The following is a 22,442-nucleotide window of genomic DNA, read 5'->3' on the forward strand; positions in this document are numbered from 1 at the left end:
AGAAGTGTAATCATTTAAGCATATGTGCAAAGTGGTTGTAACAAATCAGCTTTGGCCAGAAATTGAAACAATCACTTTAGTTATGCACTTGCTAAGTATGCCATCTATGAAAGAATTAAATCAGCTTTGGCCAGATATTAAAACATTCATGCTTATGATGCACACTTAGCATAGCTTTCGTAATACTTGAATGATAAGTAGATGTATCAAGTCAGCTTTGGCCAGAAATGATATATCAAAAGCTCATTCAAGTTAAGTTATTTCTGGTTTTGTAAAACATTACATTATCTGATTCTGATTAATTAACTAAGTAAATTACAAAACCATTTATTTAATAGCAAACTACCCGTTAGCGCGGATCGAACTAAGTAAATTACAAAACCATTTCTTTAGTTCACATTTAAACAGCTTAAAATAATGAGATTGCAAGTCGCAACCACGATCTCGACTAATGACGTTATGGTTGCGAGTCGCAACTACGGTCTCGACTAATCACGTTATGGTTGCGAGTCGCAACTACGGTCTCGACTAATCACGTTATGGTTGCGAGTCGCAACTACGGTCTCGACTAATCACGTTATGGTTGCGAGTAGCAACCTCATGGTCTCGAGTGATGACGTAATGGTTGCGAGTAGCAACCTCATGGTTGCGAGTGATGACGTTATGGTTGCGAGTAGCAACCTCATGGTTGCGAGTAGCAACCTCATGATTGCGAGTAGCAACCTCATGGTCTCGAGTAGCAACCTCGTTAACAGGTGTTAATTGTGATATCATAACCGAAAATTCGAAATCTAAGGGATTATGGGATATTATTTCCTGTTTTAAAGTGATCTAATTTTATCAACATATTTCGAAAAATAATAACTGTTTATCTAATAACAGTTTCGAATAAAATTAAAAGATAAAATTAGATCAAACATGGAAAAAACACCCATTAATCCTAAATCATTCCAAAACATAATAGAAATCTTCGAATTTTCTCATGAACATGATGAACCCTAATCATAAAAATACTTAAATATTCATCCGAAATCTGGAATTTAATTACACATTTAAACATGTTTCTTAAACTGATGATTTCGGAACACTTGTAACGAATCAATATATGATCCGTGGTTTGTTTAACAGATCCGAGATGAACGTTGAGGATGATAAAACCGAAAATCTTTTCTTATGGTTTTTCAAATCCTGTTTTCCAGTTTTATTCCAGATTTATGGATACAAAACAGAACTGACTAATCAACATATGCTCTGATACCACATGTTGGTTCAGTTCTGTTTGTGCATGAAGGAAAACAAATAAATCATACCTGTCACAGCAGATAGTGCAGAGGAGAATCCTGTGAGAGAGTTCGACATGCCTGTCATCTTGATCTGGTTCCTCCTTAGGGTGCGGACTGATGATGGGGACTTAGAAACCGAAAAGGGTATCGGTTATGGAGAGGAGGTTTCGTGATGATGTTATGGCTAATGGGGTGTGTGAATTGTGTAACTGAGTAACCCCTAAACCTCCACATAACTCTCCTTATATAAGCACCCAGGAGGAAACCTAATTAGTTACTAAGGGTAATATGGTCCATCAACAATTACCAACTAATTAAATAATAGGTTCTAATATATTTTGATCTCTATAATGTAAATGATTAAGATGGCTATAGATTAAATATTAAACATAATATATTTAATCTTACAGTTTGGTCCATTTTAGCAGTTTCGTCCAAAGGTTTCATTTTTCGTCTATGAGTCCAAAAAGGTTTCACTGCCATTTTAGTCCACTGAGTTAACTTTATCCATTTTTTTCTGTTAACGAGAATGGCAATTCGGTCATTTTATATGTAATTCTGATAAGTAGATGGGCAATTCGGCCATATAAAATGACCGAAGTGCCCTTCTCGTTAACAGAAAAAATGGATGAAGTTAACTCAGTGGACTAAAATGGCAACAATGAAACACTTTCAGACCGACAGGCAAAAAATAAAACTTATGGACTAAACTGACAAAATAACCAATAGAAACTAAAATGGCATTTAACTCTTTATATAATGTTAGGCTGCTCGGTATGCTGCCGGAGAAGAAGACGTCGTCGGAGCAAGACCGAGGGGGGCGGCGTGGGAGGACGGGCGTCACGAAGGGGGGCCCACATGTTTTGGTCCGTCGCAAACAGCACAACTCCAACGGGGAGGACGGGACGGAGGGGGACGCGGGGGGGGGGGGCGTGGGAGGACGGTGGTGACGTGGCGGCGCCGGGGTGGAGGACGCTACCATACCGAGTAGCCTTACACTTTCAAAACTTTTTTTAATAATATTATTACGTGTTACATATGATGTGCACATGACGATATTTGTCATTGTTAAAATTAGTCTTTCCTATAAAAATTCAAACATAACTATACAATAATAGTACTACAAGGTGTTATATACTATTATTAGTTAGTTATAAATAGAAATATAATTATACATTATAACATTAATAGTACTATAAGGTGTTATATATTATTATTATTATTATTATTATTATTATTATTATTATTATTATTATTAAGAGTTAATTGCTCGGATGGTCCCTGTGGTTTCAAGTTTTTTCATGTTTAGTCCCCACCTTTTGAAAATAGTAGGTATGCTCCCTATGGTTTGTCATTTTGTTACTCGGATAGTCCCTGGGTAGATGTCAGTAAGTTTGGAAATAACATGTATGCTTCCTATGGTTTGTCATTTTGTTACTCGGATAGTCCCCAGAGTAAATGTTGGGGGACTATCCGAGTAACAAAATAACAAACCATAGGGAGCATACATGCTATTTTCAAAAGGTGGGGACTAAATGTGAAAAAACGTGAAACCACAGGGACCACCCGAGCAATTAACTCTATTATTAATTATAAATACAATTGAAGTAGCTTCTTAACTATGGGGCTAAGAGAAACTCTCATTTGAAAATTCTATACAAACTAGAAATTACACCCGCGCGCGTTGCGGCGCGGGCTACGAAGCCAGAAACGTTGCTAACACGTGTTATAACGTATGACATCAAACAAACATTTTAACTTCGTCGTGGGAAACACATAAAATTTATTTTTTTACTTGAACTAATATATGTTCATTTAATCGAACCATTTGACCCAAACCTGTTTTATTTAATCGAACCATTTGACCCAAACCTGTTTTGCCAGATCTACTTAAGAGTAATTAACATTCATTTTTGGTGGCAGGTTGGCTGAAAATGCAAACAGGACACGCTGCAATGTGCTATGAATCCTACAATACTTAATTCTTGACTTCAATTCCAAAAAAAATTGACTTCAAGGGCCCATAACTAACAATAATTTATCAAGCATCCAATTTATAACTATCAGGACTACCATTTCTTTTAAAAATACATTAGTCAAATATATCACATATAATCACTTTGTACTCCAAAGTAATGAACAAAGCTTCAAAGAGTAAGTGGTCACAACATGACCCTTGAATAATCAAGTAGATATATGTTGTTTTCCAGTGGTGACAAATTAATTGAAGGAAAAGGTACCTTGAAAAAGAGTTCTTGACAAAGTTTTGGTGTTAATTTTAGTTGAAAAAAGAGGGGCAGTAGCATCTGGTAATGTGAAGAAACATAAATGAGTGATTTGTTTGAGATCTACAAACGCGTCTTAGACAAGTGTAGTATTAATGCCGTTATGAAACTATGAACAACACAGGCAATCGACGAAACTATACATGGATCTTGACTTCTGCAAACTCTTGCTAGTTAGGATTAGATTTTCACCATGTACATGACCCCCAGTCTAGACCTTTTACTTTGTCCACAAAGCAGGGAAAAAAGTATAGCTGGCATTTTAAAGAACAAAAACAAAATTTTAGTCAGTTTCAATAAACAACGAAGGTAAGTAAAGGAAGTATTACCATGGCATCTTACATGCCATCACCAATTTCTTCATTAATAAACTCCTTAATGCTTTCACCAAATTCCTTGAACAATATATAAACCAAAGACCTCATAATTTTCTAGTGGAAATAATTCCAATTCCTTCTTTCACTAATTTCGATTCCCTAAAAAAAGCACCTGCAATTATGATGCCATTTTTCTTTTTAGAAATACAATTTACAATTAGAACACCTCTTTTTTGTTTGCGAAAGGATTCATCTTAACTAACATCAACATTTTGAGCATAAAATAGTTATTTAAAACATAACCTGTCCTTACCCCCATGGGTCGGCTGAATCCCCAAGAGCATGTACATTGTTTCCCTACAAAATACGATCCAAACAACACCCCAAACCGTACTCAACCAATCCAAAACCACGAACATTACAATAAAACATGCTTCAAACAAACTCAATTCATCGGACATTTGGTACTGAATAACAAAAACCCTTAATTTATCAAAACTTACATGATTGTCGGATAAAGAATGCATCAGGCATGTTAATTCTCCCATGCCTATCAAAGCCGATACACAGAGACAAAAAAATAACCCTTAAAGTAAAATAGAGCAAGGTAAGTTTCCCGTTACAAAATGTTTAATCGCAACAACACATTAGTGAAGTTCCGTATGTCACCTGTCAAGAGGTATAATTTCATGCTTCCTTTCAGCCAGTTCACGATTCAAGCATGTTGGGACTTTTTCAATCCCACCAAACCTATTGAAAAAAAAACATATTTGATTTCCAAAACACAAAATTCACTACCACTTTCAGTCACAATAAACAACCAAAAATCAAACAATTCACTCTCAATCAATGAGACAAGATTGTTAGGGTTTCAATTCACTCACCTGGGCGGAAGCAGTGGACGACGACCACGACGAGAAAAAGGATCCATAACTTAGTGTCAACTGTTGGTATGAATCGGTGCCGGTCATAATTGTCGGATTAGGGAGGCCAGCCCGAGATGGGTTGTCGACGATGATCTTGGATTTGTACTCAGTGAGAGTGATGAAGTCGATTGTGCATGTACTTGTGCTGGGTGAGACGAAGAAGACATCACAGATGTGATATTTCTTCTAAAAGAAGGTTTTTTATGGTAGGGAAGATGAAAGAATGCTCAGAGACACAGGGTATATGATATTTTTGAAGAAAGAGGGTTTTGTGGTGGAGAACCTAGTAGATGTAATTTTTTTTTTGGGAAACACCCAAAGCTGAAGTTACAACCTACCTAAGCACAAAGTTGTTGCTTATTTATATGGTTTAAATATGCCATTTGTTTACTTTTCTTCTAATTTTGCGAAGCCAGGGGAATGGTTTGTGTTCATTGATTTTTTGTTTTTTTTTTTGTTTTTTTTTTTTGACTTCTGTTATTTTTGTGTTTCAAGTGGATTATATTCTAAATCTCTTAAGTTTGTATATTTCATTTTTAACCCTTTAAGTTTGCCTTTTATTTTGGGTCTTTAAGTTAAAGTTTTCTGTCTATAAATCCGAGTATTTCTACGATTTAACCAGCTCGCGGTATATGTTCGAGTTTCTCTTTGCTTACGTGTTACGTCATGTGCAAGCATAAATTCGCGTTTTAGTTTACGATTTTTCTCAGTTTTAGCCATCATTTACTTACTACTAAGCACGGTTTTGCAACCCCTGCACCCGCAACGCGGGGGTTAAATACTTGTTAGTCATAAATAGAAATATAATTATGCATCTATAATGTATATTAAAACAAAACATTTTGGTGCCACTTGTCATTAACTTAAACTATTGCTGGCCACGTGGCCTTTGATAAAACCCTTTCTTTCTCAATTGACCGCCAAATCCTTCATCCCTCACGCATCTCTTCTTTTGGCCAAACACCTTCAGCAGTTTCTTTTCTCTAATTCTCCTTTCTCGCTACGCTACCTTCACACCATCTCTCTCCAATCAATTCAGTCTTGCCAAACTTATGAATCCGTTTCTATTTCAAATCAAAAAACCCTAAATGTCAAGAATCATCTACATTCGTGAAAGTAACTCACCGGATTTCTGTCTGCCGATCTAGGGTTTAACAGTGATTCCAGGTGGAATGTTTCAGATCTGTGTTGATCGATGACTCTCAGGCCACCCTCGATAGGTGAAGATGTTGAAACCTTTCACGACGGAGGCTCTTCTCCTTCGGCTGGAGCCAACGACGACGGCGGCGGCGGCACCGAAGGGTTTAGCGATTCTAAGTCACAGGTAATTGATTTCATTATTATTATACATTATACCCACTTTTCATTTTCATTTTTTAACTCCAATTGCTTCCCAATATCTGATTTTTTTCAATCTAGGGTTCTTACCACAAGATCTGAATCAGTTTCAGTTCAGGCAAGTTTACACGTTATATTCTCTGATTGAATTTGGTGTTTTTTGTTTTGGTTTTTATCTGGGTGTTGCTCAATTGCTTGAATGTTGAAGTTATAATGTGGATTTAGATGCTTACTGTTTTTTTTTTGTAATTTGACTGAATTTGTTGTTGTTGTGTTGTTCTCAACTATTCTATAATTATAGGATTGGTGATGTTTGTGTTCGGTCTTGGTAGAACAAACGAGTTTTCCGATGGCATAGGTATTTTCCGGCGACTTCTAAGTCTTGACCCGTCTTTCAGGTGAGTTTGGTTTATTTATTATGTTTTCCGACCAGATTTTGTATTCATTTTTGTTGTTTTCAAGCTTCAGAGTGGTGGTTTAAAGTGTATAGACGCGCACACTCGAACTGTTTAGTGTTTAGTTACTTATTTTATATTAATTATTGTAGATTGTATATGATAATTACATACACATGTGGGTCAAAATAAGCCTAAAAGACATGAATCCGTTCATAAATACATATTTAAGAACGAGTGGTAGTTAATGATAATCGAGACTTGGGACAAATATAATATTAAACGTGCTGGCGATCTATTCGAACCCATTTTCGTTGTAACCTGTATTCTTAGCTTGAACTGAATTGAACGTTTTTAAACAAGTAAGATTCTGAACATGAATACATTTACACTTTTTAGATTATGCTTCACTGAATTTGAATGTTTTGTTTTGTTTATTAGTTTCTTTTCTTATAAAGTCTTTCAATCATTTACCGGATCGGTCTTTAAATCGGCTTCAAACAAGGTTCGTTGTTCCATGAATTTTTGAACTGATTATGGCAAGGCATGTTTTTCTCTTCTGAATTTTTAGTTACCAATATGGTTTATATATGTACTTTTTGAATTTTTTTTCGTTTATCATTCTGGTTTTTTTCTTTTCGATGATGAGATCAGTGTTGGGGCCTACTCAAACTGCTATAACGATGCATCTCGGTAAGTTTTAAAAGCTTGTGGCTTTGTGCAACCGTTTTGCTTATGATATTGACTTTCTTGATATGCAAGTATATGTTTAAAGTTTATATTGCTGGAAAAGATAACATAGCTTTTTTTCTAAATGTAAATACCTCTCTTGACAGTTTAAAACAATAAAACCTTATATACTATGATTCAAGATTCAGCATTTCAAATAACTCTATCTTGACAGTTTAAAACAATAAAAACTTATATACTATGGTTTTATTTTAGATCAACGAGGTACGCAAGGCAATTGAGAAGCACGCATCGATTGACAAGATCAAACAGAAGCTTGGAGATGAGTATTCGCAGTATTTATCTGATTGGATCAAAGTTCCTAATATTACCGAGTTCCACTTTCTAGGTGAGATTTTCCATTACTTTATGGGTCATGACTCTTCAAAAATATAGGGAAAAGAGTATGCCTTGGTGGTTATGGCAACCTTATGGGCTTTGTAGCTTGCTAGAAACTCAAGGCATCGATATGAATAGTATTGGTATATATAAACAGTACATTTAGTTTATTTTTCTGTTTTTAAGATTCGATAACTTGATTTCTTTTATCATCTTTGATTTCAGTTGCATCGTAGAAATTATGGCTGAAGGGAAGAGTGAGATGGATAAGGATGTTACGGAGATCAAAAAGTGGATTGTATGATATATATGTCGAGATTATTAAGGTAAATTTCACTCTTTCATAACTCATTAGGGCTGAGGAAATGCTACCGGGAACTGGTTCGGTTCGGTTCAGAACAGGTACCGAATTTATCGAACCGACTGGATTTTCGATACTGAAATTTAGCGATTTCGGGTACAGAACCGTACCGTACCGGGTATTTTCGGTACCGGTACCCATGTTCTGAGATTTTTCTGCACAAGTTGGTACTAAGCCCATCCCTACTCCTCATATACACACACTCATACATATTTATATATTTGTAACATGTTTAATTATTTAAATTTTCAGTAATTGGTTGTTATGTTTATAGGTTACATTATTGATAAACGACTGAAAGTTAATGGATTAGAGATTGAACTTTAAATAATGGAAATTTGATTTGAGTTACTAAGATGCATCCTGTATGAACTTATTCATTTATGTATGGTTATTTTAGAGCAATAGATATTACAAAGGTTTCATGATTTTTTTTTTTTTTTTTTTTTTTTGTGAGCAAAGAACCACTCATCATTTAATTGCAATACTTGAATTATTTGACACATAAGGTAACTCTTTGAGTGTATGAAAATGGGAAGTTAGATTATTCAAATAATATTCTTAGGACATGTGTACTTATGGTTGAGCTTTTAGTAATTTATTTTGGTGATGTTTGCGGGTCTTTTGGCTAACTTTGAAGTAGATAAGGCATAAATTAGAATTTAGATTATTGGAGCAATTTCGATAACATATATGCACTTTTGGAGTTTGATGATTGTGACGCAATTTACTTCTAAAGTCAAAGGTAATATATGTTAGTTGCAACGCGCTGGGCAAAGGTAAGCGTTTTTTATGCAAAGTTTTAGTGGTTAACTGGTTATACAATGTATATTTATAACTATGGACGTGTTTGGGTCGGGATGGATTCGGTTCAGATTTGGTCCCGATCAGAGTTCGCTTTGGGTCCAAAGAGGTTGGGTCATTACGGGTTTGTGTCATAACGAATCGAAAAAAGGGTTATTTTTTCTGGTCGGTAGTGGTTTCGGGTTGATTCGGGTTTAGGTGTCGATGAGGTTCAGGTGGGTTTTGGTCTGATTTGATGGTGGGTAAGAATGATTTCGGGTCATTACATGTTCGTGTCATAACGGGTGGACTCAATAGAGGGTTATTATGTCTCGGGTCAGCACAGGATTCGGGTCAGTAAGGGTACGGGTGTCGTTATCATATACTAACTTTCATCTCAAAAGCATTTTAGTGTTTTTTACGTAATGCTTTTCTACATTTAATTACTACACACTTTATTATTGTAATGTCTACAAAAAGATTAGAGATTTACAAGTTTTGGCATTGCCATGTAATGTTTGAAGTTTTAATATTTTTTATGAGATTTTACCAAAGAAAACAAAGTACATTTTTTAGAAGTTTAGGTAGTTTGTCCTTCGTTTTTTTTGGTTGCTATTTAATTAGTTTCTTCTCACGGTTTGATATACGAAGACTGTTATTTGTTTTTCCAGTTTGAAGTGCGGGTTGTTTAGCGGAGATCATTCCGAGTCAACATCCACTCAGTGTACTATCGATCTTATATGCTAAGGTAATTTTTTTAATCTCACAAAAAACGTGTCTTTGTTAATGAACAATTTATAACATAAACTGTTTTGTTACGTTTATTAAGTGAACTCATGACATTAAGATAGACTCTTAATCCATTATCTTTATAAGGTGCATTGTTTGTAACATATAAGGTTTAGGATTGTATTTACTTTAGTTCATTATTGCCATCTAGGCCAAAAGGTTTTCTTTTACTAAGTTGCTTTCTTATTTGTAAAAGACTTATCATGTTGCTATTACCACTGTTGTATAAATTGCTTTTGTTAACATATACACTTTGTATTATTAGCTGTAAAAACTAGATGTGAAAAACGGGTTGATCGAACGGTTATGTAAGGAATCAAAATAGGCAACTTATGTCATCGTTTGTGTTTATAGATGTGAATGGGTGTAGAATGCTTCATATTCGATTTTCTGCGCCTAATATTGCTTAATTACATCAGTCAGTAAGATGTGAATTCTGTAAAGGTAATCGTCTGATATTCCTATTATTTATATTGCATGATAGAAATAACGCAAGATCTGTGTTTTTTGGCTCCTTAGATCTCTTCAGCAAGAAGTGTGCAATACATTGCAGTTGCGTAGATCTTTTTTGCCATCATATTTTCTATTTGGTTGATATCATATGGCGATTTTGATTTTTATAATCATATATGTTTTGAAATATATGGTTGACGCTTTTTTTGTATTAGGTTGTCGGCCGAACCTACACTGTTATCGGTACACTGGATCCCCGCTGTAACGCACGAGTTAGAGACCAACTAACTTATATTAAACAACAAGATGAAAGCACCGGTTGAGTTTTAACATCATCTAATGTGGAGATTGGAGAAAGTGCTAAGTATGTGGTGATTGATTACCTGTTGTATGTTTTTGTGATTCTGACAATTTGGATAAGATGTGGACTGCAAAAAAAGTGAATATAACTTAGTTTCTTCTTTTATTAGATCGGGAAGTGATGATTCTTATTCATGACATTATCATCATTATGCATGACAACTCAAGTTGTAATTATGAATGAAATATAACATAGGTTTTACTATTATCTATAGTACCAACTTTAGTGCCATCGTTGCTTATAAAAGGCATCTCAACCGTTTGTTTAATTTGTGTAGATAAATCCAAGGCTTAAATGAGGTACGAGAATATGTATTTGGTATAAATTGCATGCGTGACGATACCAAAACTGCAAGCTCCGATATGTGTATGGGAGCAAAGAACTCCACCACTCAATCTTACCAGTGATTACTTTGTAGCAAAGAGTATTTGTCAATTAGCATGTGTACCGAATAAATTACTTTTTGTATGATTTAGTTATGTGTTAATCATAAATAGCTTTACTATGATTTATTTCATTGATTATTGATTATATGTGTTCTGCTCAATATATGTTAAGGTCAAAATAGGTCCGGGTCAGTCAAAACGGGTTTTGCTCAAAATAGGTCCATGTCAATATGTGTTCTGCACAATATACGTTAGGGTCAAAACTGGTTAAAAATGCATTATTTAAGAAAATATATATCAAAAAACCAAAGTTATAAAAAAATAATTAAAAAAATGAAATCTATCCGGGTTCTAAAAATTGCTATAAAATCATTTGTACAATAACATCTCAATACCTATAAAAAATGAATCAAAACATATTTACCTAAGTGAGAAAAATCATATTTTTATACGTTTATATCGAAAAGTTCTTTCATTACAAAGTTCATCTCATTGCCAGTACATATTATATGTTTGTGTTAAGCCACCCGCGAAGCTCGCGGGATCTTAGGCTAGTTATAACATTAGAAAAATCTGAATGAAACTAAAACGCATCTATAGAAGCTGATAGAGTCAACCATACTAAATTCTACCTAATTAATACTAAATCAAACTTAGAACATGCATCTAACACAAGTCAAAAACCATATGATTACTAACTAAAAAACCCTAAATTAATTTGTCCACATCAAGATAATAAAACAATGATATCAAAACCCCTACATAGAAGACCAAAATAAATAACATTTAAATTCGTATTTTTCTTAGGTCTAGTTTAAACATTTCACTATAAAACAAATGGCATTCGGTGTTAGACATGTCCGTCGTAAATCACTCAACGAAAGGTATATCCGTTAGTGATACCATGTTTACAGAGAAATTACCGAGCAGGGATCTAGTATGTCGAGATACTCACTTTTCTAGTAGTGTTGGTATGGAGAGAGTTTATTATTACAAAACACTAGAATATATAACATATGAACTTCATGTGAGTAAGTTATGAGGTTTAAAATTTGACATGTAACAAAGCAATACATTTATGTTGTTTCAGGTTTGAATAAAATTGAATGAGTTTTGTAGTGTGTTCGAATATGAAACTTTACTCAAAAAGTAATATTACGACGTTTATAACTTTTATTGGTTACGAATGAATTATGGTTTCTTTCACATAATTTAAATAAACAATTGACTAAAAAATATTGGAGTACAAACTTTGATGAATAACCTAATAATCCTGAAGACAGATTACTTGATCTATTAGACTATGGGGAGTGGGGCGTCTCCCTACCCAAGCCGCCTAAGGCCGCCCCGCACACCGCACCCCATCGGCGTTCCATGGGGCGTCCCCCCTTTGGGCATCCTCTGCTCGTCGCCAAGTTCCTCACACAAATCAATATTTGACCGTTGAGCATGCACAAAATCTCAAGAATCCCCCCCCCCCTCCAACGGCTAGTTTGACCAATTATTGGTTTTTTTTTAACCAAATCACCTATGTATATACATTCTTTCAACACAGCCATTTTGTTTTTTTGGAACCACAAATGGAGTTCAACGTCCCTTCGTCATCCTCGTCCGACGACGATACAACTTCATCTAGTTCTTTTGAATTTGAAGAAGCCATCAACGAGGCGGTAATGACAACGATCAATTTAATGGTTCAAGTTGCTAGCGAGGACAATGAAACGGATGACCAGCCGATTAGAAAAAGAACTCATATTATGCGGGATCGTGCCGCAGGACAACAACGGCTCATGCAAGACTATTTCGGGGAGGAGCCGGTATATGACGCGAAGATATTTAGATGTCGGTTTCGCATGAGTAAACGTCTATTTACCCGTATTACAAACGACATGGAGGAAGATTATGATTATTTCAAACAAAAGTACGACGCTCGTGGGTATCTTGGCTTTACTCCATTACAAAAGTGTAATGCGGCCATCCGACAACTTGCATATGGCACAAGCGTTGATTCGTTTGACGAGTACCTGAGAATGTCTGCCAAGACTGCGCGAGACTCACTTACACACTTTTGTAAAGGTATATTTACTAAATTTTGTTTTCAATTTTTTATATATTTAACTTTAGCGTCAATTTTTTTATATGTTCGTATACATATTTAAATTTATATAGGTGTGATTGAGTTGTATGGGCCGGCTTATTTACGACGTCCGACTTGGAGTGATCTCCAAAGGATGTACGACGTGCATGAGCACGTTCACGGTTTCCCCGGTATGATCGGTAGCATCGACTGCATGCACTGGAAGTGGGAACAATGCCCTACCGCTTGGCGTGGTACACATACTAGAGGCGACATTGGCAAACCGTCGTTAATATTGCAGGCGGTTGCATCTTATGATCTTTGGATATGGAATGCATATTTTGGTCAACAAGGTTCTCACAACGACATCAACGTGTTTGAGTCTTTGCCGGTTCTTGAAGAGATTATAAACGGGTTGGCACCAAGTTCAGCGTTTTATGCGAGCGATAATTACTACAAACGCGGATATTATTTAACTGACGGTATCTATCCGGAGTACGCAACGTTCGTAAAGACGTTCACCGATCCTATTGATCTTAAAAGAAAATATTTCAAGAGAAAACAAGAATCAGCAAGAAAAGATATCGAGCGAGCGTTTGGAGTTCTTCGAAAGTGATGGCACGTCATCAATTATCTAGCAAGATACTGGACAAAGGAAAAAATGCATGACGTCATTTACACATGCATTATTTTGCATAACATGATATTGGAAGACGAATACAAAGCCATTTGCCAAGATTACAATGAGAATGACCCTTCATTGTTCCCGGAGTATTGGACACAAGAAATATCATCGGAGACACGAATCGAGAACATAATGGATATAAAGAATTGAGAAACACACAACATGCTTATGTATGACTTGATCAATCACCTATGGGACAACAAACAACCAGGATACGAGGCGGAACTCGTTAACGAGGATGAAGATAATGACGATGTAGTCGACCTCGACCTAAACGAGTACGTTAGTGACGATGAGTAGTAGATGTGTATTCTTGTATGTTTTTTAATGAATAAGTTGTATGTTGGTTATTTTATTTAATGAGTATCAATAATTTTATAAAAAATATAACACTTTATATTTTTAACATAAAAAAAATCAAAATTAAATGGGTGCCACGTGTCGCAAGACGCCCTACCCAGCAAAGTTGCCCCACTCCCCCTTTTTTGCTCAAAATCCTCTAATCTGACGTGGCGCCACGTGTCGCAAGACGCCCTCTCAAAAGGATGCCCCACTCCCTTTAGTCTTAGTTGATTACATTTGATGTTCTATTTTTCTATATTCTTTGACTTGATGTTTTGGTATACTGTTTGTTTTGGAGCTGGGGGTCTCTCTGGAAGCAGCCTCTTTATCCCTAGGGATAGAGGCAAGGTCTGTCTACACCTCACCCTCCCTAGACGTAGCTTTGCTATTTGTAGGATTTACTGGGTATGGTTGTTGTTGTTGTATTTGATGTTCTATATATTTATGGATATTCTTTATAGTTGCATACATGTATTGACTTTCTCAACTCAAGTGTATCAAAACGTTCAATATAGATAGACCTTTCGAGTGAGTATGTTTTGTTAGTAAGGGTATATGGTGTGGGATAAAAACTCACGACATGGTCCTATGTAGCAAAAATCGTTGGCTTTGAACACGTCGCCTCTATGGCATGAAGCTTGGGTGTGGAGAAGATGTCCATGATGAGGAACTTGGTTTCAAAATAAAATATTATTTGAGAGTGAGGTTCATGTAAAAATGACATTTTTCGTGAGAAGTGTGAGAAGACATAGGAATTGACATGTAGACATTATGTTTTGAACTTAGTTATGATATTTTGGGTTGTTTAAGCTAATGGGTGTGGAGGAGGGTATTCTCATGAGGATGATCCGCCACATAGGCGTCCACGTCAGCGGGTGTGGGGGATGGGCCTAAGGTGTGGGGATGAGCCCTTTTATATATACATATGTATGTATGAATGTGTGTGTGTATGTGAGATAAAAAGAGTGAGGGCCGTCGAAGTCGTCAAGGGGAGGATGTGAGAGACGGGGACAAAGCAGGTGGGGGCAGTGTGGACGGGCCAGGACAGGGCTCGATGTCCCTCCGCCGACACCACATCCACTAGCCTTATAGGCATGAAATTCAAAACACAACTAAAAGATATTGCTTAATACTTGAAACACACTACTTAACGTTCTTGGCATAATGTTTTAAGTTTTAAGCTTAGAATTCATAGCATTGTGTCTTAAATTGTTGTGTTTGGTGTTTTTCTTGCCAAAACAACCTAAAACATCATGTTTAAGTCCAAAACATGATATCTACATGTCAATTCTATGTCTTCTTACACTTCTCATGAAAATATGTATCTTTTTACAGGAACCTAGACATATTTCTTGGTATCATATACGACGTTGCCACGTTTGGATATAAACATTTTGATATAAAGTATTTTGACTACCTAACGACGATAAGGAGTAGATGTTTAACTTTCTTCGATGTTTCTTTTAACAGCTTGGGTTTTTTTTTTTTTTTTTTTTTAATCTTATATGTAGTAGTTGGTAAGCATGTGTCGAGTTAAGTCTCTCCTTTGATTCTTTTGGATAAGCATCGTCTCTTGATTTGATGGAATAATTGTTGCTAGCCGTTCCCAAAAAAAAAAAAAATAATAATAATAATAGTCAGTTATCAAAAAATAAAATTAAAGGTCAATTATCAATAATCAGAAGCGGTATTTATGGATTTCATTAACTTTGTTGTGGCGGTATTTTGGATATTATTAACTTTGTTGTGACAAAATGATTTTTAAACTAATGTCCTTTCAAATCATTCAAGTGTAATTGTAAAAATCTCAAATTTCATAAACACAAATCACTCTCTATATGATCTCACATAAGCCTTCAAATTCAATTCTTCAAACTCCGTTTTTACTTGATCGAAATAATATCACCGTTTAATAATCGACTTGTTGGAAGATGATCAACTTGTGGAAAGTGGGCTTTTTTTTTCCTTTCTAAATGAAAATTGCCAAAGTCGACCAACTCATAGTTAATGACTTAATTCTACGTAGCGATGGCAATGAGCAGTGGCAGAGCTTGACCAAAATTTTCGTGAGAGGGGGGGGGGGGGGGGGAGGGGGGGAGAGTCATGTGACCCAATTTATATATTATATAAATATTTAGACAAAATAATTGCGGGGACGATCCTTTATAATTTTAAAAATTTTGGATGAAAAATCGAAAATTTTATACCTCTAACCGAAACATTGGGGGGCGGGTGCACCCCGGGTATTAACTATCCTTCGCCCCTAACAATGGGCTAGGTGACTTGGCTATGTTCAATCTCAGTCTTATACCTGAATGTAAAATCATATTCCATATCTGGCGTACTATTCGTCTGGTATATGTCGCGTAATTACCTATCAGGTATTTAGCACGTTTGCAGGTATCAGGTATACGTATACCCCATTTTTTTAAGTACTCATTAGGATTTCCAAGTATATTTGTTTTTAAGTACTCATTAGGATTTCCAAGTATATTTTTTTTAAATACTCATTAGGATTTACAAGTATATTTTTCTCTTTCATTTAAAATTTTCATATAATTCTATGTTTTAAAATCTACAATAAATTAAAATACAACATACATGATACATGCATAATATTGTCACCATAAAATACTTGAAATATCTAAAATATCATGATGATATAAAGCTCATAATGATAATTCCTTATTTCGTATAAATATAATAACATACAAATATACATCTCAAAAGAAAGAGTATTATTATACATGGTTAAGCGAACAAAAAAAAAAGTAAAATTTTAAAAAATCGGGTATATGGTTTCAGGCGATCGGAGCGTGTAGAACCTAATTCTATACCCATGATTTTTTTCGGTCCTATACCCGAATACTCATCCCAATACGCAGCCCAAATGTTTCAGGTATATTTGTCATGCTTGAGTTTTTTTACCATCCCTAATTCAACAAAATATCTATGGCGACTTAGTGAAGCTTTTCAAACTGATAAACGATTGCCAATTTTATTAAAAAGTGACGTTTAAGTGTACAGAGTGACTATCTTCCAAAACAAACTTAGTGAAAGTTTCTAGTTGACAAACATATGATCAACTTTATAATATATGAAAACGTACCTCGTTTAGTAAAAATTTCAACATCTATACATATAGTTGTAATTGAACCAAACGAACACGAACAATGCCATGTTCGTATTCGTTCGTTAGGGAAATTAACATGTTTGCGAACTGTTCACAAAAAGACATGCTGAACATAAGTTTATGTTCGTGATCGTTCGTTAAGAAAATTCAGTTGTTTGCCAACAGTTCATGAACACCGGTCTAAGACGCAAACGAATGTAAACAAATATTTAACTTGAAAATAGAAAATAAAAACATTCTTAACCTTAACAAAAGAAGTCTACTACAACCACCAAACAATGAATCAAATTTAACTAATTTAGACATAATTATTCAAAGTTTAACTAACTTAGACATAATTATCCCAAAAGTTGTTTTTAATCTCCAAATTTTAGCTACCTTAGAATAAAATAGGGGTTTAGGTCTTCAATATGTTTAGATAAAAAATTTATTATAAATTTTTTAATATAATCAAACAAAATTAACTGAACGAACATGAACGTACGTAACCGAACATATTACCGAACGTTCACGAACACAGTCGAACGAACGAGACCTTTGTTCGTGTTCGTTCGCTAAGATAATCAGACGAAATTTTTTGTCCGTGTTCATTCGTTAAGCTAATCGAAGGAACATAAACAAACTTTCCACTAAACGATTCATAAACTATTCGCAGAATGTTTGATTCGTTTACGAAGCACGAAGAAAAGGAATCTCTTAACATTTATTGAAAAGAAAAAATGGTTCGCTATGATTGGAACTTTGACATAGACGACGAGGTATTTGTCATTTTTATAGCTTGAGATGTGCATTTGTCACTTTCAATTAATAAAAATCAGCAACTTTGACTTGTGTATTTTCAAATTTGTGATTAGTAATCAATCTAGTTCAAGTCAAACAATAAAAATTTGCATTATATATCTTGATAAACTTCAAATCAAATCACCAACTGATAGGGTATAAGGGTGTAGGGAGTGGTTAAACACTTTGGAGTGGTAAACTAAAAAACCGACCAATCAGAGCGCGCCATGTCAATCAGGCAAAAGTGTTTAAACTTTGGTGAAAAGTGTTGGCAATGGTTTGGACATTTGATAAAGTGGTAAACTTTTTTAGAAAAAAAAAAGGAAAAACTGTGATTGGTTGAGAGATGGATGGACCCCACCCCACCACACACACAAACTCACTTCACCGCATCGGCATTCAACCACCGAATTGGTAAACTTGAGAGTGGTAAACTATGTTGGCGGCGGTGTTTACCAATCGGTAAACTCACTTTGCCGAGGTTTACCGCATCCACTCCGCATACCCTAATATATGATATCTATTTTTTAAACTATTTTGTTAAGTTAAATTTGTTTAGAAGCACGTATATATTTAAAGAATTAATTTAACTAAGATAATTATAAGAAACAAACAAACATAAAAGAACTAATTTAACTATATTTAGTTTGTCAAAAATTTACATACACAAAAAAGTTTTTTTAATAGGAGAAGCAAAAAGTATTTTTTACTAGGAGAAGCAAACTCAATGTTCGATTACTATATTTTTAATATTTTATTTTACATTTGCCGCTGTATCAAACTACATAATTTTGTTAAAGGATATATTGAAAAGCGGGTTATTTTCAAAATAAACTATTTTTTAGTCTTGTAAATATAATAAGATGTTTTATTTCGAATACAACTCAATATAAAAAAAAAAGTAAAAAATATTATGTATTCGGAATTTAAAAAGTTAAATATTAAAAGGTATTAGAAAAAAGCAAATTATATGATGGGTGAATATTGGAAAATAAAAGCGAAATTGAATATTAAGAGAAGTACGGAGGAAATCCTCGGCACATTTATAATTTGTGTGGCTCTCCCGTAACACTCGTTCTAACATATTGTTTATGCTTGAACAATCTAAAACCTTTGAGGACATGAATCAAATTTACGAAGAGAAAAGATTTGGAAAACAATGTTGGATTTTTTTTAATATTGAAGTTATTATGTAATATTAGATTTTCCATTTTTTTATAACTTTTGACCCGTCTTTTTTTTTTTACAAAGAAAAGCTCTTGTTGTCATCGCTCGAAAACTTCCTTTTCCACTAAGTGGTTGCTTTAGGGATTTTACTATTTTAGTGTACAATACATAGAAAAGTTGGCTAGAGTAGACCGGGGCTGCTTGGAGAACAAAAATAAGAAAGTTGCCATGTGTCTAAAGTCACTTAAAGAAGAACCATGGGTATGGAGAGTTGTAGTGTTTAAAGTTTCATGCAACTAAACACACTTCAACACATCTTACTTTTTATACTTCATGGTTGAAAATAGCACCGATGGAATCGAGTTTTTGATATAATAATGTAGTTGAACCCTTGAATAATAAACAATTAGAATTTTAAAACTAGTTATTTAAAGAAAACAAATAAGTTATAAGCGAAGTGGAAGTTTGAAACACATGAGATATAAAAATCAAAATGGTCCCCAAAGGTTTAAAATCAAAGTGGACAACTCAAATCATATATGAATCACTTGTTTCAAAAATTGAAAATAAAAGGACTTGAAAATGATAGAAATAAAAACTAAAAAGGTGGATTTTGTTAAAAAGCATATGTATGTTGATATTATTGGTGTTAGGTATGTTGTCATGTGTATTGGCCACTAGGTGTGCCCTCTTTTGCTTCACAAGCTAGATCAACAACAAGTGTCCTCCCATATCTAAAAAAGAATAAAAATAATATTTTTTAGATGTTCAGTGTTCATACATTTTTGGAAATATATCAAAAATAAAGTGAGCAAAAAACAGTCAAATGTAAGTAAAACTTAATACCAATTGTGTATTCATAAGGCTCCCCTTATTCCCACACCCCCTAGATCTTATTTTCACATCCCTAATGTATACGGGCCGTATACAAAATATACGGCCCGTATAGAATGTTTTTGAATAGGAAAATGCGCAGAGAATGTTTTTTCGTTTTATTATATACGGCCCGTATATAGTTATACGAGCCGTATACAAGTGTATACGATTTATAAAAAGTATACGGCTCAATGGATTTACTTCTGAGGTTTTTGATGTTTAGCAAATGTATACGTGCCGTATAATTGTATACGGGCCGTATAGATTGATGTTTTTCAATTATCACGTTTTTTCCCGTAAAAGCACCATCATTCTAGGGTTTCTAAACTCTTCATCACCTTTAAACAACGTTGATCGGAACACGCCGCTTAAATCGGAGCACAAGTAGAGTAACGTTACCGATCAATCCGTTGATCAAGTAACTAGCAGAAGAACCCGACACAAACAAGTTCTCCACAGTTTGTTATTCAGATCTCTGTTCGGTCATCTTTCCAAACTACAACGCACGATAACTTTAAACTTTATAGTGTGTGATTTGACCAGGAAATGATTGGAGGTGATTGCTACTTTTAATAAGCTGTCATAGTTGTCAAATTCGATTTCAACAAATCTTTTCCTTTTCCTTCAATTTGTAGAACATTCTCCGTAACATGAAGACGTGTCGGGTTCTTCTACTAGTGGTATTTTAATGAAGTATTAAAGATTGAATGTGCAAACCCAACCGTTTTTTACAACGGAAACAGTGGCTATGCGAAATACAAACCGCAACCGTTTTTTACTACGGAAACGGTGGCTATGCGAAATACAAACCGCAATCTTTTGTGACTATGGGAAACACAAGTTTTCTTTTTGAGCTTGATGGATGTCCGTTATCTCAGTTGAGGCGGGCATTGTTTAAATCTGAATATAAGTAGATGTTACGTTTAACTTCATTAAACCAAGAACAAAGCCTATTTCGAAACACATATGTTCGTATCAGCGTTGTTTATCACCCTGTGTGAGCATTGGAAACCCGACAAACAGTCTTGACTACTGTGACAGCTTATCTATTTGTGTGTGTCACATCCATCCTGTTATAGCATTCGATATGATTAATTTTACAGATTTTTTTCTAATTAGCGTTGTTAACTACCAAAAGAATGCATACACAAATAGTTCTAGTGGACGAAGCAAATAGACCGTTGTTATTGTGTCTATCTCGGTTGTTCAGTACTTTCGTGATAATAAAACAAGCAGACATTGATTTTGCCAAGATTGAAGGAAAGAATCTGGCCATAAGCGTTGTGGATTCTCAGCGTTATTCGAATGTAAGTGGATCGGGTTCTGCTAGTTATTCGGAATGTTTCAAATCATCACAGAAGACGTGTCGGGTTCAGCTCTCCTATATCAACATACTCTTCTCCAGACGCTTAGTTGTTACGAATGACAACTTGAGGGGTCTAGTTAACTTTCAGATTCAGATTCAATTCAGGAAGCAGATGATTGGAGCGCAGGAATCAATGCAAAACCCTCACCCTCAAAATCAACCAGAAACCAAAGGAAAAAGGGCAGATAATTGCTGATGGTTCTTCGTTGAGGAAACCAAACGTAGACGGAAATGATAGGTCTGGTAACCGAAAGAGAAAAAACCCTAGTGCATATTCAATCTTCATTGCTTCATTAAAATTACAACACATGATAAAATGCTTGGAACTCACCTGATAACAAATAATCAGTTCAAACTTTCAACAATCGACATCTGGTCCTTGTTTTTCCACGTCAATATGTCACTTTGTGTGTTGACGAAGCTGACAAACACATTGGTATTTTCTCAAAATGTGCAAACTTGAAGAATCTCACATTAAAGGAGTTTGCAACAACGGGATCAGATGGTTTGAGTATCTTTCATCCTCGTTTGGCTAATCTCACACAATGATGAACAGATGATGTCAGATAATACTTCATTTGTCGAGAAACCATACTGTCAAGAAACTAACATCTTTTAATACTTCATTGCGTATGTGCTTGTGCCGTAGAAACCGGTGATGAATTTGTATTGAACCAAGAATACTTATACTCTTCTAGCAGAACCCGACACGTCTTCTATCATGTGACGGACACAGGTGCAAGAGAATGGCGAGTTATTTTCAGTTATTTCTGTTGATCCACAAATTCCATTGTTTAAATCAGAATCATGTTCTCAAAACAAGGATCGTTCTAATAGATTAAAGAGAATAAACCAATTTTTACCATTTTTTACCCATAGTATACGGGCCGTATAACAATATACGACCCGTATACATCGTTCGTATACATTGTATACGATCGGTAAAAAAAATTTTTACCGAGAGTATACGGCCGTATAAACCGTATACGGCCCGTATACATATGGTAAAAACCTCTGTAATCTTTATATAGTGTGTGATTTGACCGATTGTATTAAGTTATCTCTGTTGAATTTGATTTCAACAAATCTTTTCCTTTTCCTTCAATTTCTAGAACATTCTCCGTAACATGAAGATAAATCAATTGTATTTTTTTAGTTGCTTCTCTTGTTAAGTTTCTGAACCAACCGGAATCCACAAATTCCAACAGTTACTTCGTTTTTACCGTCCGGTTTCCAAACTCTTTCACTCAAAGTTAATATTCACTGTGGTG

General features: G+C 34.9%; 2 protein-coding genes and 1 long non-coding RNA gene across 14 annotated transcripts; 2 read left to right on the top strand and 1 right to left on the bottom strand.

The window, feature by feature from the left end:
- Positions 1–3,623: 3,623 nt before the first annotated feature.
- Positions 3,624–5,118, bottom strand: LOC110887331. 7 transcript variants are annotated; one of them, XM_022135036.2, is made up of 6 exons: positions 4,770–5,118; positions 4,555–4,635; positions 4,389–4,435; positions 4,189–4,242; positions 3,911–4,057; positions 3,624–3,822 (listed from the first exon to the last, which is right to left on the bottom strand). In XM_022135036.2, the coding sequence occupies exons 1-5, from the start codon at positions 4,814–4,816 to the stop codon at positions 3,990–3,992; spliced, it is 297 nt and encodes a 98-aa protein (XP_021990728.1). In that variant the 5' UTR covers positions 4,817–5,118; the 3' UTR covers positions 3,624–3,822; positions 3,911–3,989. The 7 variants fall into 7 exon arrangements, with proteins under 7 accessions (XP_021990728.1, XP_021990724.1, XP_021990729.1 ...); XM_022135032.2 differs by having other exon boundaries at positions 4,199–4,288; XM_022135037.2 differs by having other exon boundaries at positions 4,199–4,242; positions 4,389–4,471.
- Positions 5,119–6,451: 1,333 nt separating this feature from the next.
- On the top strand, positions 6,452–10,890 carry LOC110891092. Of its 6 annotated transcripts, XR_004872960.1 has the most exons (6): positions 6,452–6,547; positions 6,986–7,049; positions 7,199–7,237; positions 7,490–7,622; positions 7,838–9,504; positions 10,214–10,867. It is a non-coding gene; the product is annotated as an uncharacterized LOC110891092 (long non-coding RNA). The 6 variants fall into 6 exon arrangements; XR_004872962.1 differs by having other exon boundaries at positions 6,452–7,237; positions 10,214–10,362; positions 10,637–10,890; XR_004872959.1 differs by having other exon boundaries at positions 6,452–7,049.
- A 1,435-nt stretch (positions 10,891–12,325) lies between these two features.
- Positions 12,326–13,438, top strand: LOC110888783. Its single transcript, XM_022136291.1, has 2 exons — positions 12,326–12,821; positions 12,915–13,438. The coding sequence occupies exons 1-2, from the start codon at positions 12,326–12,328 to the stop codon at positions 13,436–13,438; spliced, it is 1,020 nt and encodes a 339-aa protein (XP_021991983.1).
- Positions 13,439–22,442: the final 9,004 nt, after the last annotated feature.

Source organism: Helianthus annuus, chromosome 11 (assembly GCF_002127325.2).
Source record: "Helianthus annuus cultivar XRQ/B chromosome 11, HanXRQr2.0-SUNRISE, whole genome shotgun sequence".
NCBI classification, from domain to species: Eukaryota; Viridiplantae; Streptophyta; class Magnoliopsida; order Asterales; family Asteraceae; genus Helianthus; species Helianthus annuus.